The following is a 12,813-nucleotide window of genomic DNA, read 5'->3' as shown; positions in this document are numbered from 1 at the left end:
TGCTGCCAAGTGGGCTCATGTTAGATAGTGAGCACACAAGAAGGCTTATTATTGCTGAACTGACTTTTGCTGCATAAAAATGCAACACAGAACTTTGCTTTACAAGATGGCAGGAGGCTCTAACCATTCCCGGTCATGCGCTACAACATGACTGCCAGAAAAGCAAGACAAAGAGAAGTGTCTGATGAGAACACACTTCCAATATGCAGAAGGCATTATGTAGGGCATTTACCATAGTTAACAGCAAAAGTTTTTGTATCAAAACATGGTGCTTAACATATGTAGGCTGAAGCCTAATCAGAGTGGGAAAAGTTGTATCAAAATACGACGGCAAGTTGTAATTGGAAGGGAGACAGTTCAATATCATTTTATTTCCTCAATTTTCCTTCACAGGAGCAACCCAGCCAGCATCAAGACCAGCAGGGCTGACCCACCTAGGCCTGCTGAGGCCCCTTTTGGGCCATAGGGCAACTGAGCTTGTTGGTTTTTTCGCTCTTCAACTCGCACAGCGTTGAACAGCTTTTCATCTCTCACAGAGCTGATTTCGTCATGATCGTGGTCATGGTCGTGGTTGTGGCCGGGGTAATCAGGCTTCGGTGGACTCATAGTAATGGAACGAGTTGGCTTGTGGGCAACAGAAGGGGCTGCCCCACTGCCAGGAACCTTTGCAGTGGTGGCAGTGGAGGTAGTGGAGGCTGCAGTACTGTTAGGCAGAATCGCGAGCCGAGGAATCTTGGCAGAGAAGTGTGTTTTGTTCGAGAGGTCAACGTTGCAGAGGCTTCCAGAGCAACAGGAACCCGTAAGGGTGATGGCTGGACTTCCTCTCGTCATCTTAGTGCACTCCTCATCCTTGACACAGCCTTTGATAGGCCTGGTCAGTGAGAAGTTGCCTGGAAAAGTTGAAAAGCAGGGTGAAGACAGTCATAACACATGGCGAGTCATAGGTTCAATTGGGAAGTGTTCTCATTGTATTCAGTCTAAAGTAGCCATCCCTGATCTGGTGGCTCTCTGATGTATCAGACTGCAACCCTCATCATCTCCAGCCAATGATCCAATGGGCACCATGTTGGAGAAGGACTATCTAAAGGTAGTGCTCCATTCTAGCTCAAGCTCTGGGGGAAAACAGTTCTGCTGGGTGTGGACAACCATAGATAGGTACAAACCCTCTCGTAGCAATCTCTAGAGCAATTTTACAACCGTTTAAAAACCTTTCCTTTAAAAAGAAAACCAGGCGGGTGAAAGATGAATATATGATAGATAAATGTAAACGTAGTGCTTTAGAAAAGGCTGAATATATATTTTAAACATATTATTGCAAACTTCATGGTTCCCTTGAGCATGCTGGCTCAGTTTCTGCCAGCTCTTACCCACCTAGGTTTGCTATTAGAGGGAATGATTTTCCAAACAATTAAAAAATAAGGGTTTTTTCCCCAGGTCATTTGGAGGATACAAATGCCTCCCAGAGTTCTCTGAGCCCTGAACTCTGCCCTCTTCTTTCAAAACTCACAACAACAACAACAACAGGTCTTCCATTTTTCCCTGGCATCTAGTATGCTTATGACAGAATCCTAAGATCCGGGGACAATAGGAAATGTAGTTTTCTAGAACTCTGAATACTTAGCATGAATGTCAAGTGCCCTATGGAAACTATGTATCCCAGGGGATCCTGGCACCTGGACAGCTGTCATTTTAGCACAGCAGATAACTGGGAGAAAAGAGGGCCTTCCTTCTGGACAGTTTCCCTATCATCGCTGCTGCTTCCATCATAATTTGTTTTGAGGAAAGAAGGAGACGGCTACAGTGGAGGAGATTCATGGTGCTGGGCCAAAGTTACCTGTGCTAACATCAGCCCAAATCCATCCAGTTGATGTCCCATGCCAATTTGATCATGAGGTCCCTTATTCTCACTCCAATTTAACTCTCTCCCCTAAACAAGGGGGCAAGAATCACATTCTTCCCCACTCTATCACACCCCTTACATCGTTCAAAAGAATGCAACATGAGCACAGTTTTGCTTACAGGTAACAAAAGCCAGCATTTTACCTGCCAGACTTCACAAGGCCCACATTCATTCATTCATTCATTTCAAGCATTGATTACATTTCTATACTGCCCAATAGCCAAAGTTGATCTGGGCATTTTTGAAAGATTGAAAACCTTAAAAATACAGAATTGTACATAGGATAAAAAAAGGTATTACATCTAAACCAACTGCAGGCACGCACGCACAAGCACACATCTATCTGAATAATTCTAATAATCAACAATAAGAAACCCCAGGAGCCAATTAAACTTGGGGAGGCTGCCTTGAATCTAAGCTGGCCAAAGGGAAGAGCAGACATCTTAGATGTTCTGCATGAGACTTTACCTGCTTTCATTGTAACATTGCCATGGAAGCATCCCTGGAAGGAGTCGTAGCACTTGACTATGGCAGAGTTGTCGATCAAACATTCTTTGCCGGTGCAGCTGTAGCATTCCACGCCATTTGGAACCCTTGCACTCTCGTTGCCTAGCAACCAAGCAAAAATCCTGATTTTAGCATGGGCAGAGGGCCAGCCCACAGGCTATCGACTGTGCATGTGATGGGGAACATTCTGAAGATGCTAATAGAGGATTCTTTGCAGTTTATAGTTTCTTAAAATGATAAATACATAAATAAACAAACATATCTACAATTTCCAGGGTTGCTGAAGAGAAGCTGAAAGCATGGTTAAATCGATTTTAAACTGGACTGTGTTTAGAGATGCATCTCAAGCAATAAGTGATGGGCGAGCATCACTGTGCCTGGGAAAGGCTCCCTCTCCTCCCATAGAGTTGCCTTCCCCCTATCCATGGGGATGAGATCATGCACAATCACCACTGAACCAGGCTAGCACTTCTACAGTATGCTAGCACTTCAGGGGAGGGCTGTAGCTCAGTGGGAGAGCCCCGGCTTTGCATTCAGAAGGTCCCAAGTTCAATCCCTGACTTCTCCGGGTAGGGTTAAGAAAGATTCCTGCTTGAAACCCTGGAGAGGCACTGGCAGTCCATGTTAGCAAGACTGGGCTAATTGGACCGAAGCTTGACTATCTATAAGACAGTTTCCTAAATGTCCTAGTATCCTCAAATTCAGTTCTGTCTTTGTTGGATCACCTCTAGGAAGTAAGTCTCAATCCAACAATAGAACTACAACTTCTGTTTAAGCCTGCTCAGAATCGGGTTGTGTGTTTTACACAAGCCACTGTAATGGTCACTAGTAGCCGTTGGACATGGTTAGGTGCAAATCTAGGTAGGAACCCATGTTGATAAGCAAGAACATTTCAAAACTGGGTGTCAAGGATGCTTGTAAAGTATTCTGACATACTGCTCCCCATTTTGATAGCAGCGGGAGAAGTAGCTCCTGTACTCTTCTAAAGGAGGGACTCCATCCCTGCCTGTGACCCATATTCTCACCAATGGGTTGCAGCTCCAGGCTTTTGATGTCCAGTTTGGAGTTGCAGAGGCTGCTGTTGCACTGGCGCAACTGGGAGAAAGCAAGGATGCCGTGTACGTCTACTGCTTTGTCGTTGGTGCCCCACCTGCCCATGCCACAGCCCTTTTCACCAACCGAGAAGTCCCCATGACCTGTAAATGAGCAGAACAAAGAGGTTACATGGAGATAAGGAAGAAGCAGCTTGCATAAACTGGTCTACTGGGGATGGCTGCAGAGCTGGCCCAAGACATTTTGCTGCCTGTGGCCAAGAACAAGATGGCACCCCCTCCGATTCCATGTACAAAAGCTGAATGGCCTGGCAGTTGAATCTTACTGCCAGCCAAGTGCAGTGGCATATCCTGTCCCATACCTGAAGGCAGTGGGCTAGTTTTGGAGGTGCTGGGCTGGCTGAATGGCACACAGCTCTCTCCTCTAACACCTTTCTGCTATCTCCCAGCAACTGCCACCTTAGGCAACTAGCTCACTCTGCTTAATGGTAGGGCTGGCCCTGGATGGGTGTGCGTGTGAGCTAGGTTCTTCCCCTACCTTTTCTTAAGATGTTTAAGACAGACGTGGGAAACCTTTTTCTGTCAAGAGCTGCATTTCTTAATGGACAATATGTTGGGGAGGTTATTCTGGGGTTGGGTGGGCTGAAACCAGCACTGGTTGGGCCATCACCTTTTCTTCCCCCTTTTTTGCAAGCAGGAAAAGTAGGAGATGGCTTCTCCTTTTGCGTATCACTGGGAATTTACAGGTTTACTGCCTCTGTACAAGACAGCTTCATTTACCTAACTGGTTAACCATAGTAGGTAAATTTGTCTTCAATGGATTTGCCTAATCCTTAAAGCACTGGTATCGTCACAACATCTTTAATTTCATGTTATGCGAAGAAACTAGTTGTTCAACTTGCAAGAGAAGGGAGGCAGTGAACAGAAGCTCAATCCCTACCTTCCTTCTCTAAGGGAGCAATCATACATTGTCTAGACAGCCCCGGGAGGACATAGGATATTTTGGTTTCTAGGCTCCGAGGTTGGAACCAGGGCTCCAACCTCAGAGCCCAGAAACTGTGCTCTATTCTCCCTCCTCCTCATAGCTGACATGATTCACTCCTTGCTCTGGCTGCCCTGCAAAGGATACTGAGCAGCCTCTGGCTTTCTCATCAGGGTTGTGCCCTAATACATTGAAGTTTGCCCCAGCTCCAAAGCTACAGGCAGAATTTAGCGATCTTGTCTTCCCATCATGACTTCATATGATTTGAGCCACTAATTAGAAGCTCAGAACCTGTTCAGTGCAAGGGCTCAACCCTGGAAGATGTGAAGTAACAGAGTATTCCTTTAAGCATGTATCGACAGAGTACATTCCTCCTCAAATACTGAGTAATAGCAACCAACACCTGGGAATAGAGGGAAAGGATCAGAAATGCAGAACAGCTCTGAGCACTTCTCCTTTCAGAAGTCGCCTACTCACTCCATCCGACAGCAGCCACAGTTTCCACACACACGTGGGAGGACGCTGGGCACACCACTTTCTTTGTCTTCTCTTGACTGCAGCCACCATCGCCCAGGTCTAAGCAGCTATAGCACTCCAGGGTCAGAGAACCTGTACAGGATAGGAAGGGGTAGAAAGATGGTTTTTCAAACATTTCTTTTTGTCAGAACTCATACGTGTCTCCTAGTTTGAAATGATTAGTAAGTCAATTTATTTGATTTTATCAATGGATAAGAAGAAATTAAATTCTAAGCACATACAGGAATGGGGTTTTGGAAAAATTGGGATCACATCTGGTTATGAGATAACATTACAAAAAGATGTGATTGCTGTGGCACTTAAAGCCTTTAAAAACTTTTGCCCCACCAGTATGCACTTCTCACACTATTGAAACTTATTTTATACTTTCTTGAAAGTTTCAAACCCCTAACGTTGACATGTTCTATATTTTCTGGACTTATTCAGTTTTAAAGAAGTTTTGTAAAATAATAATAAAAAATCCTGAAAAGGATAAAGAGATAAAACTGGCTATGAAGATAGAATTTCATTTCAGCTGCTGTGGTTCAAGCCACGGCAAATGCCACAACAAGGGTGCAATCCTATGCATGTTTAGACAGGAAGAAGCATGGTTGACTGGGGAATGCTGGGAGTTGTAGGTTTTGTTTTGTTTTCAGTTTGAAGATCCATAGGATTGGCTCTAAATGTGTTAGCCTTTTAAGATGCCACAGAACACTATTGGTTTTAAGAACATAAGAACAGCCATGCTGGATCAGACCAAGGGTCCATCTAGTCCAGGGGGGGATCCGCACGTCGCTCCCAGAGCGCTTCTATGCGGTCCCAGTGCACCCCGAAAACTATAGTGTGACTTCCCTGTAAAAGAAACGATGAAGAGCCGTCCATGGCGCCGCTGCCGCCGACGAGAAGAGCTCTCTGCTGGCGAGGAGAGCTCGGCAAAAGAAGACGGGGTGGAGTTCACCCCGCCTTCTTTTGCCGAGCTCTCCTCGCCAGCGGAGAGCTCTCCTCGTCGGCGGCAGCGGCGCCATGGACGGCTCTTCATCGTTTCTTTTACAGGGCAGTCACACTATAGTTTTCGGGGTGCACTGGGACCGCATAGAAGCGCTCTGGGAGCGACGTGCGGATCCCCCCCAGCACTCTGTTCACACAATGGCCAACCAGCCATCGGCCAGGGATGAACAAGTAGGACATGGTGCAACAGCACACTCCCAACCATGTTCCCCAGCAACTGGTGCACACAGGCTTACTGCCTCGAATACTGGAGGCAGCACACAGCCATCAGAGCTAGTAGCCATTGATAGCCTTTGCCTCCAGGAATTTATCCAACCCCTTTTTAAAGCCATCCAAATTGGTGGCCATCACTACATCTTGTGGTAGTGTTAGCCCCAGGGAGATATTTCATCCCTCTGATGAATGTAATGTGCCAAGGGTTAAAGATGGCTTCTCTGCCAAAAGGTGGCTACAAGTGGCTACATGCCAGATTTGCAATCCTTAATGGTGGACATCATGTGCTAGCAGACAAAGGGGAAAACTTTTAATCAATAGAGCATCGAATGTAACCTATGATTCATTGAGTTTGTGCACCTTAACTTGAAAAACTGAATTTAACTTAACTTGCTAATCTAGAACTGACCAATAGAAAAGGTTAGAAAGAGACCCTCTTGTAGTTAGGGCCTATATATACTGTGAGTTTCCTTTGTTCTGGGTGCCCCAATTTTGTGGATCAGGAGAGCACCCCCATACTGCAGTATCGGAAATAAATGGATTAAGTGTATTCTCCAGCCTCATGTGTTTGATTGGCTATTAACGCGCTGGGGTAGTGGGCCTTTAAATTCCTGGTTGAGGGACAACAGTAGTGAGTTCCATAATTTAACTATGCACTGTGTGAAGAAGTCCTTCCTTTTATTTGTCCTGAATCTCCCACCAATCAGCTTCATGGGATGGCCCCGGGTCCTAGTATTTTGAGAGAGGGGGAAAAAAATTGTTCTCCATCTGAAACCTATGCACCATGTAACTGCTACACTGAATCAGGGCTTAGGCCTAATGTCTCTTTTGAATGTCAGAGCTCAGCCTCAAACATCTTTTTGACTTCATAAGGAATGCATTTCTGTCACTGCTGAGTAAATCACAACCTTCTCTTAAGGATTTAGGATTTGGTGCAGATAAAGAAACAAAAGGAAGGAGAGCAACAGAGGCCTTGAAATTGCACATCAACATTCATCCTGGACAGCAGATTGAGCAAGCAAACAGGTCCACCGGGTTACATTCTTTCCCAGCAGGGTGAGATGTCACACCAGACTCATTGGTTTTGCTCCCACAAACCAATATGGTTACACCTTCTCTACTTAGCAAACCAAACCAATCCATCTTACACTTGTCAGGCTAATATACCCTACAGGTGGATGACTTGATTCCCACTAATGGAGCAGGCCAAAATTAGGGTGACCATGTGAAAAGGAGGACAGGGCTCCTGTATCTTTCACAGTTGTATAGAAAAGGGAATTTCAGCAGGTGTCATTTGTAGGCATGCAGCCCCTGGTGAAATTCCACCACAGCAGTTAAAGCTGCAGGAGCCCTGCTTTCATTTGTATCTGGTCAAGAGGGCAGGGCTCCTGCAGCTTTAACTGTTGCAATGAAGAGGGAATTCCACCAGGGGCTGCATGCTTACAAATGACACCTGCTGAAATTCCCTTTTCCACACTACTGTTAAAGATACAGGAGCCCCATCCTCCTTTCCATATGGTCACCCTAGCCAAAATGACTTCCCCAAATGAGGTTAAGTTACCTTATTGCAAAACCCCTCCTCAGACTGGGATATCTGTTGACGGCATGCTGTTAATGCCTTTTTGGCACCATCACATATACAACCTACAAAGTTTTGTAAACGTAAAGAGCTGGCCTAAATTGAAAAGCAAAGTCACCCCATTGAGAATCCCGATTCAGCCTAGCATTCTAGTTTTATTGCTGCTGTAGCTATGCTAAATACTACCTCTTTGGGAGGAGTTCACAGCAATTTTTCTAGATTGCTCTCCAATTTGAGCAAATTACATGTTTCACAGCAATGAGAATCAGGCAGAATTTGAAAACAAATGCAGTTTCTGGTTGTCGAGGTTTTTATTTTTTGCAGGAGGTGTGGGGGCGGTGCATTTAACACCCGTCGTTTCCCCACTTTGAGCCTTCCTCCAAACGGTTTTTCCTATCACAGGTTTAATAATAGTGGGCAGTAAAAGGGTTAAGGAACTTTCTCTCTGCCCTGCTTCCCAATGCAAAAATGCCTTCTTCAGAAGCAGATTTCATTTACAAAACTAGTAGCCACTAGGGCTTTTTTCTCTCTTTCCAAACAAAAATTACCTAAACTCAAAAACAGTAAAATAAAATGAAAAATAGCATCAGTAAAATATAATCCCGAAAAACAAAAACTTCATAGCATCATCATCATCATCATCATTCAGTTTATTACTCATTAAGAGCCTGGCAAATAATAATAAAAAAAGCTCTCAGACTGGCGCCTAAAACTCATCAGGCTAGGCGTCAAGTGGACAGCCCCTGGGGAGAGCATCTTGTATTTACACATGTTTTTGTTTGTATGGTGCGGTTTGCCCCATAGAAATACTTCTATGATACTAAGAGGGAGGGCTGCACCAGGTTTGAGAAGCCCCTAGGTAAGGTGCCCCCACACCCTCCCACTTTTTAAACATTTGTTCATGGGGCAGGCACATTGTGACATGAAATACTGTCTGAGCCTGAAGCTGTCCGCCATCTTGATTGTTCTAGATTGCTTCTGGGCCTAATTACGTTAGGCCTCAGTTGGTGGGCAGGTGCACCAGGCCTCAGAGGCATTCTGAGGAAAAGAAAATGATGGGCAGCTGTAGCCCCAGCCAGTAGTTTGCTTGGCAGTGCTCCTAGTACCCAAAAAATGTGAAGAGGAAGAGGACAAAAATGGGATGCCACAGTCACTGATGTCAGTTTTGGGGGGTCCTCATAACCAGATGCCTATGAGAAGCCTACAAGCTGGACACGGATGCAATAGCACCCTTCTGCTTGTCTTCCTAGTAACTCATATTCAGATACTGATAGTATAGCCATCAGGACTAGTAGCCACTGATATCTTTTTCCTTCCTGAATGTGTCTAAGGCCACAGCTAGACCTAAAGTTTATCCTGGGATCATCCAGGGTTCGCCCCTGCCTGAGCACTGGATCCCTTGTGAGTCACCTAGATGAACAGGTTTGACCCCTGGACGATCCAGGGATAAACCTTAGGTCTAGCTATGGCCTAAGACCCTTTTAAAGATGCTCATCTCTACATCTTGCAGTAGCAAATTCCATCGTTTAACTCTGTGCTGTGTGAAGAAGAACTTTCTTTTATTTTAGAATGTCCTATTTTCAAAACGTTATCAGCTGGGTGGCTTAGTTACACAGTACAAATGACCACAGTGAGTGTACCATCTCCTCTTGAAGAAATGGTTGACTGCTATCTAGCTGTGAGGTGAGGCGAATTTTGCCCTGCTCCTTCTTCCTCAGATTTCTGATCATGCGCAGAGATATGTGATAAAATTCACCTCACCACGATTGGAAACTACACATGATCGGCTGCCTATGTGATCGTATGATGTTACCACTTGATACATCACCACATCTCTCAGCGCTGCAATGGCTGCTATGAGGATAAAGTGAAACCAGGTTGGATTAAATCAACCCGCCCTGAGAGACCTTTGTGATGGGAAGGGAAAGAAATGAAAGCAAATAGGTTCCCTATTGTGTCTTCAGTACAAATGTATTTAAACGACCCCCCTTTCATCCTGCCCTCAGGGTGATCTACATGAGGTCATCTCAGTTCCCTCACTTCCCAGCTTCTGAATAAATGGCCATTTCTCCTACCTCATAATGGGGAGAAGGTTGCATAAGAGATTCTGGCCTCATCTACACCAAGCAGGATATTGGAGTATGAAAGTGGTATATAAAAGGCAGGAGCCACACCAAGCAGGATACAGCACTATGAAAGCAGTATATGGTATGTGTTAATGGGCCCCAACAGTTGTCAGTGCACTTCAATACTGCTATAAAGCAGTAGTGTGGCTCCTGCCTCTTATATACCACTTTCATACTGCAATATCCTGCTTGGTGTAGATGAGGCCTAAAAGTCCACAGCAGGAACCATCACCGAGAATACTATGGAATAGGGTGATTGGATTAATGGATCACTAACGTTTTGATAGACTTAAAAGGTCCCTCCCCCATTCATTAGGGAGCAATTTTTTATTTATTGATTGATTACATTTCTTACATTTCTATACCGCCCAATAGCCGGAGCGTAATACGTAAATTGTTTAAATACAACTTCAGGTGGCAAGCTCCGTCTTAAAAGAGGCATTCCTTCCTGAATGGGGGGCAAAGAAAGATGCCTCTTCTGAGATCATTCTTGCTGGGACGTATGTGTGCATTATATAAAAACAAAGTCTGCTCCCTTCCACCTCGTTAGTGCCATTGCTTAACTTATCTGTAAAATTATGCATTTTGAATCACTCGATTGATTAATCAGTTAAAACTCATATGAGATGTCATTAATTGAGAGGTTTTCCTTAGCCCTGTTAAAGGAATTAATTATATGCTACTAAATATGTATACAGGCAAATCTACACCCATACGCACAGCTCAACTCCATCTTCTATAATACAGAGGTGATGAGCTTTCTCCTCATGCCACTGTCATTTTAACATTCTCTAATTCTGAACCCCATTTTCCCTTGCACTATATGCAATGGTGAAACCGTCATACTTTTCTCAGATCCCAGTAAGGAGATCCTATGATTTCATCAACACAGGGTCCCCAACTCTACAACGTACTTAGCGTTGTTGTTAAATCCAGGGTTGATTCAGATTCTGTGGGTAGTAAGAACCAGCCACACATCTCTGTTTGAATGGGGTTTATTATCCCGTCGCAAATATCGCTACCAACAGTCAAGACTGGGATCTTCCCAGGTTACCTACCTTTCATGAAGAACAACAGAGCCAGGACAAATATCCAGGGCCGGAGCTGAAGGTGGGTGCCCATTGCTATGCTCACTAAGTTCCAGACTCACTTCAGATCCTTTTCACCTGTCTTGAGTGCGTTCTGCTGCTGCCAGTGGCTGAAATATAAAGCCAAGGCAATAAATATGAGCAGACAGTTGGGGTGGGACGTCACTGCCTCCTCGGCGAGGCACACCTCCTTCAGTATTAGGATGCCAGCCTGGAGGCTTTTTTTTTTTTTCATGCATCCTCTCCAGCCCTGGGCCCAAGCACTTCCCTTCCTCAGCACTTTGAAGCGGGTTATTGGGGCGATGCCTGTGTCAGGAACTAGAACAGCCAATTAAGGGATATTTCCTGACGCTGTTCACTTCAAGGCAGGAGGAGATAATTACGGGCAAGCCCAGACAGCGTTCAGGAGCTCAAAAACCACAGCTCTTGCAAATGTTGAGGAAGACACTAGAAGGTTGTCCAGAAAAGGAATTCCGCCTTCTCCACAATATAATGGAGCCATACTGGGGAGAGCTTTGGCTATTGGCGGTATAAAAATGCAATAAATAAATAAATAATCCTAGGGACCTGACTCAGCCTCAGGGATTATGATCTAAGTGGTGATTCACAACTGTAAAAAATCTCCATCTTCCTGCTAAACAAAAGGCACCAGAAAACAGCTATCTGAAGACCTGAAGATGGTGGAAGGAGGCGGTGTTCACATCCTCAGGCAACTCCAAATCTTTGGAATCATCATCATCATCATCATTATCATCATCATCACCATCACCATCATGCAAATAGTAATAAAAATACCAGAACAAAAATGGCAATACAAAAACCCATTTCTCTCTGAAGGACCACCTCTAACCCACCTATTTATTTATTTATTTATTTATTTATTGCATTTTTATACCACCCAATAGCTGAAGCTCCCTGGGCAGTTCACAACAATTAAAACCATTCAAAGTATAAAACAAACAGTATAAAAGCATGATATAAAATACAATATAAAAGCACAACCAGGATAAAATCAGCGTCAGTGCAGAAATACAAATTTAAAATACAAATTTAAAACAGAAAAGTTGAAGTTAAATTTATAGACTGTTAAAATGCTCAGAGAATAAAAAGGTTTTCACCTGGCATCTGAAAGAATAGATGCCAGGCTAACCTGCTTAGGGAGCTCATTCCAAAGCCGGGGTGCCACAGCAGAGAAGGCCCTCCTCCTAGTAGCCACTTGCCTCACTTCTTTTAGCAGGAACTCATAGAGAAAGACCCTTGAAGATGATCTTAGGGTTTGGGCAGGTACAAATGGGAAGAGGAGATCGTTCAGATAACCTGCCCCCAAGATGTTTAGTGCTTTGAATGTTAATACCAGTACTTTGAATTGGGCCTGGACCTGGACTGGCAGCCAGTGAAACTGGAAAAGGACTGGCATAATGTGGTCTCATTGGCCAGTCCCTGGTAACCATCTTGCTGTCCTGTCTTGAACCAGCTGAAGTTGAAGCTCTGTGGAATGCAGAGATGAATCGGGCGGTTGACACGATCGCGCCCAAGCGCCCTCTCCCTCTGAGCAGAGCCCGGTCAGCTCCTTGGTATACACCTGAGCTGAGGGCGATGAAGCAAGAGGGGAGACGGCTAGAACGCAGGTGGAGGAAAACTCGTGCTGGGTCTGATCGAACACGGGTTAGAGCTCACTATCGAGCCTACTCTGTGGCGGTGAGGGTGTCAAAGAGGCAGTTCTTTCCATTAGCATTGCGTCTTCTCAGTGTCGTCCGGCGGAGCTTTTCCGAGTGGTTCGTGGCCTGTTACACTCTGGGCCAGGGCGTGAGATAGTTGAACCCTCGGTAGCACGCTGTGACG

General features: G+C 44.9%; 1 protein-coding gene across 1 annotated transcript; it reads right to left on the bottom strand.

The window, feature by feature from the left end:
* Window positions 1-340: 340 nt before the first annotated feature.
* Window positions 341-11,058, bottom strand: LYPD3 (LY6/PLAUR domain containing 3). The gene is made up of 5 exons (XM_063140447.1): window positions 10,942-11,058; window positions 4,919-5,050; window positions 3,433-3,603; window positions 2,369-2,509; window positions 341-890 (listed from the first exon to the last, which is right to left on the bottom strand). Exons 1-5 carry the CDS (start codon window positions 11,003-11,005, stop codon window positions 388-390), a joined length of 1,011 nt encoding a protein of 336 aa, XP_062996517.1. The 5' UTR covers window positions 11,006-11,058; the 3' UTR covers window positions 341-387.
* Between the last annotated feature and the right edge of the window lie 1,755 nt (window positions 11,059-12,813).

Source organism: Elgaria multicarinata, chromosome 13, assembly GCF_023053635.1.
Source record: "Elgaria multicarinata webbii isolate HBS135686 ecotype San Diego chromosome 13, rElgMul1.1.pri, whole genome shotgun sequence".
Classification (NCBI taxonomy): domain Eukaryota; kingdom Metazoa; phylum Chordata; class Lepidosauria; order Squamata; family Anguidae; genus Elgaria; species Elgaria multicarinata.
Note: the sequence above shows the minus strand (reverse complement) of the source record. Positions and strands in the feature narration are given on the sequence as shown.

Excerpts from the sequence above, each read along its gene's own strand:
- LYPD3 (XM_063140447.1), bottom strand. The coding sequence starts at position 11,005 with ATGGGCACCCACCTTCAGCTCCGGCCCTGGATATTTGTCCTGGCTCTG. Across the intron at positions 2,510-3,432 it reads CCTGGAGCTGCAACCCATTG|GCAACGAGAGTGCAAGGGTT; the intron begins GTGAGAATATGG and ends CTTGGTTGCTAG. Across the intron at positions 891-2,368 it reads CAATGTTACAATGAAAGCAG|GCAACTTCTCACTGACCAGG; the intron begins GTAAAGTCTCAT and ends CAACTTTTCCAG.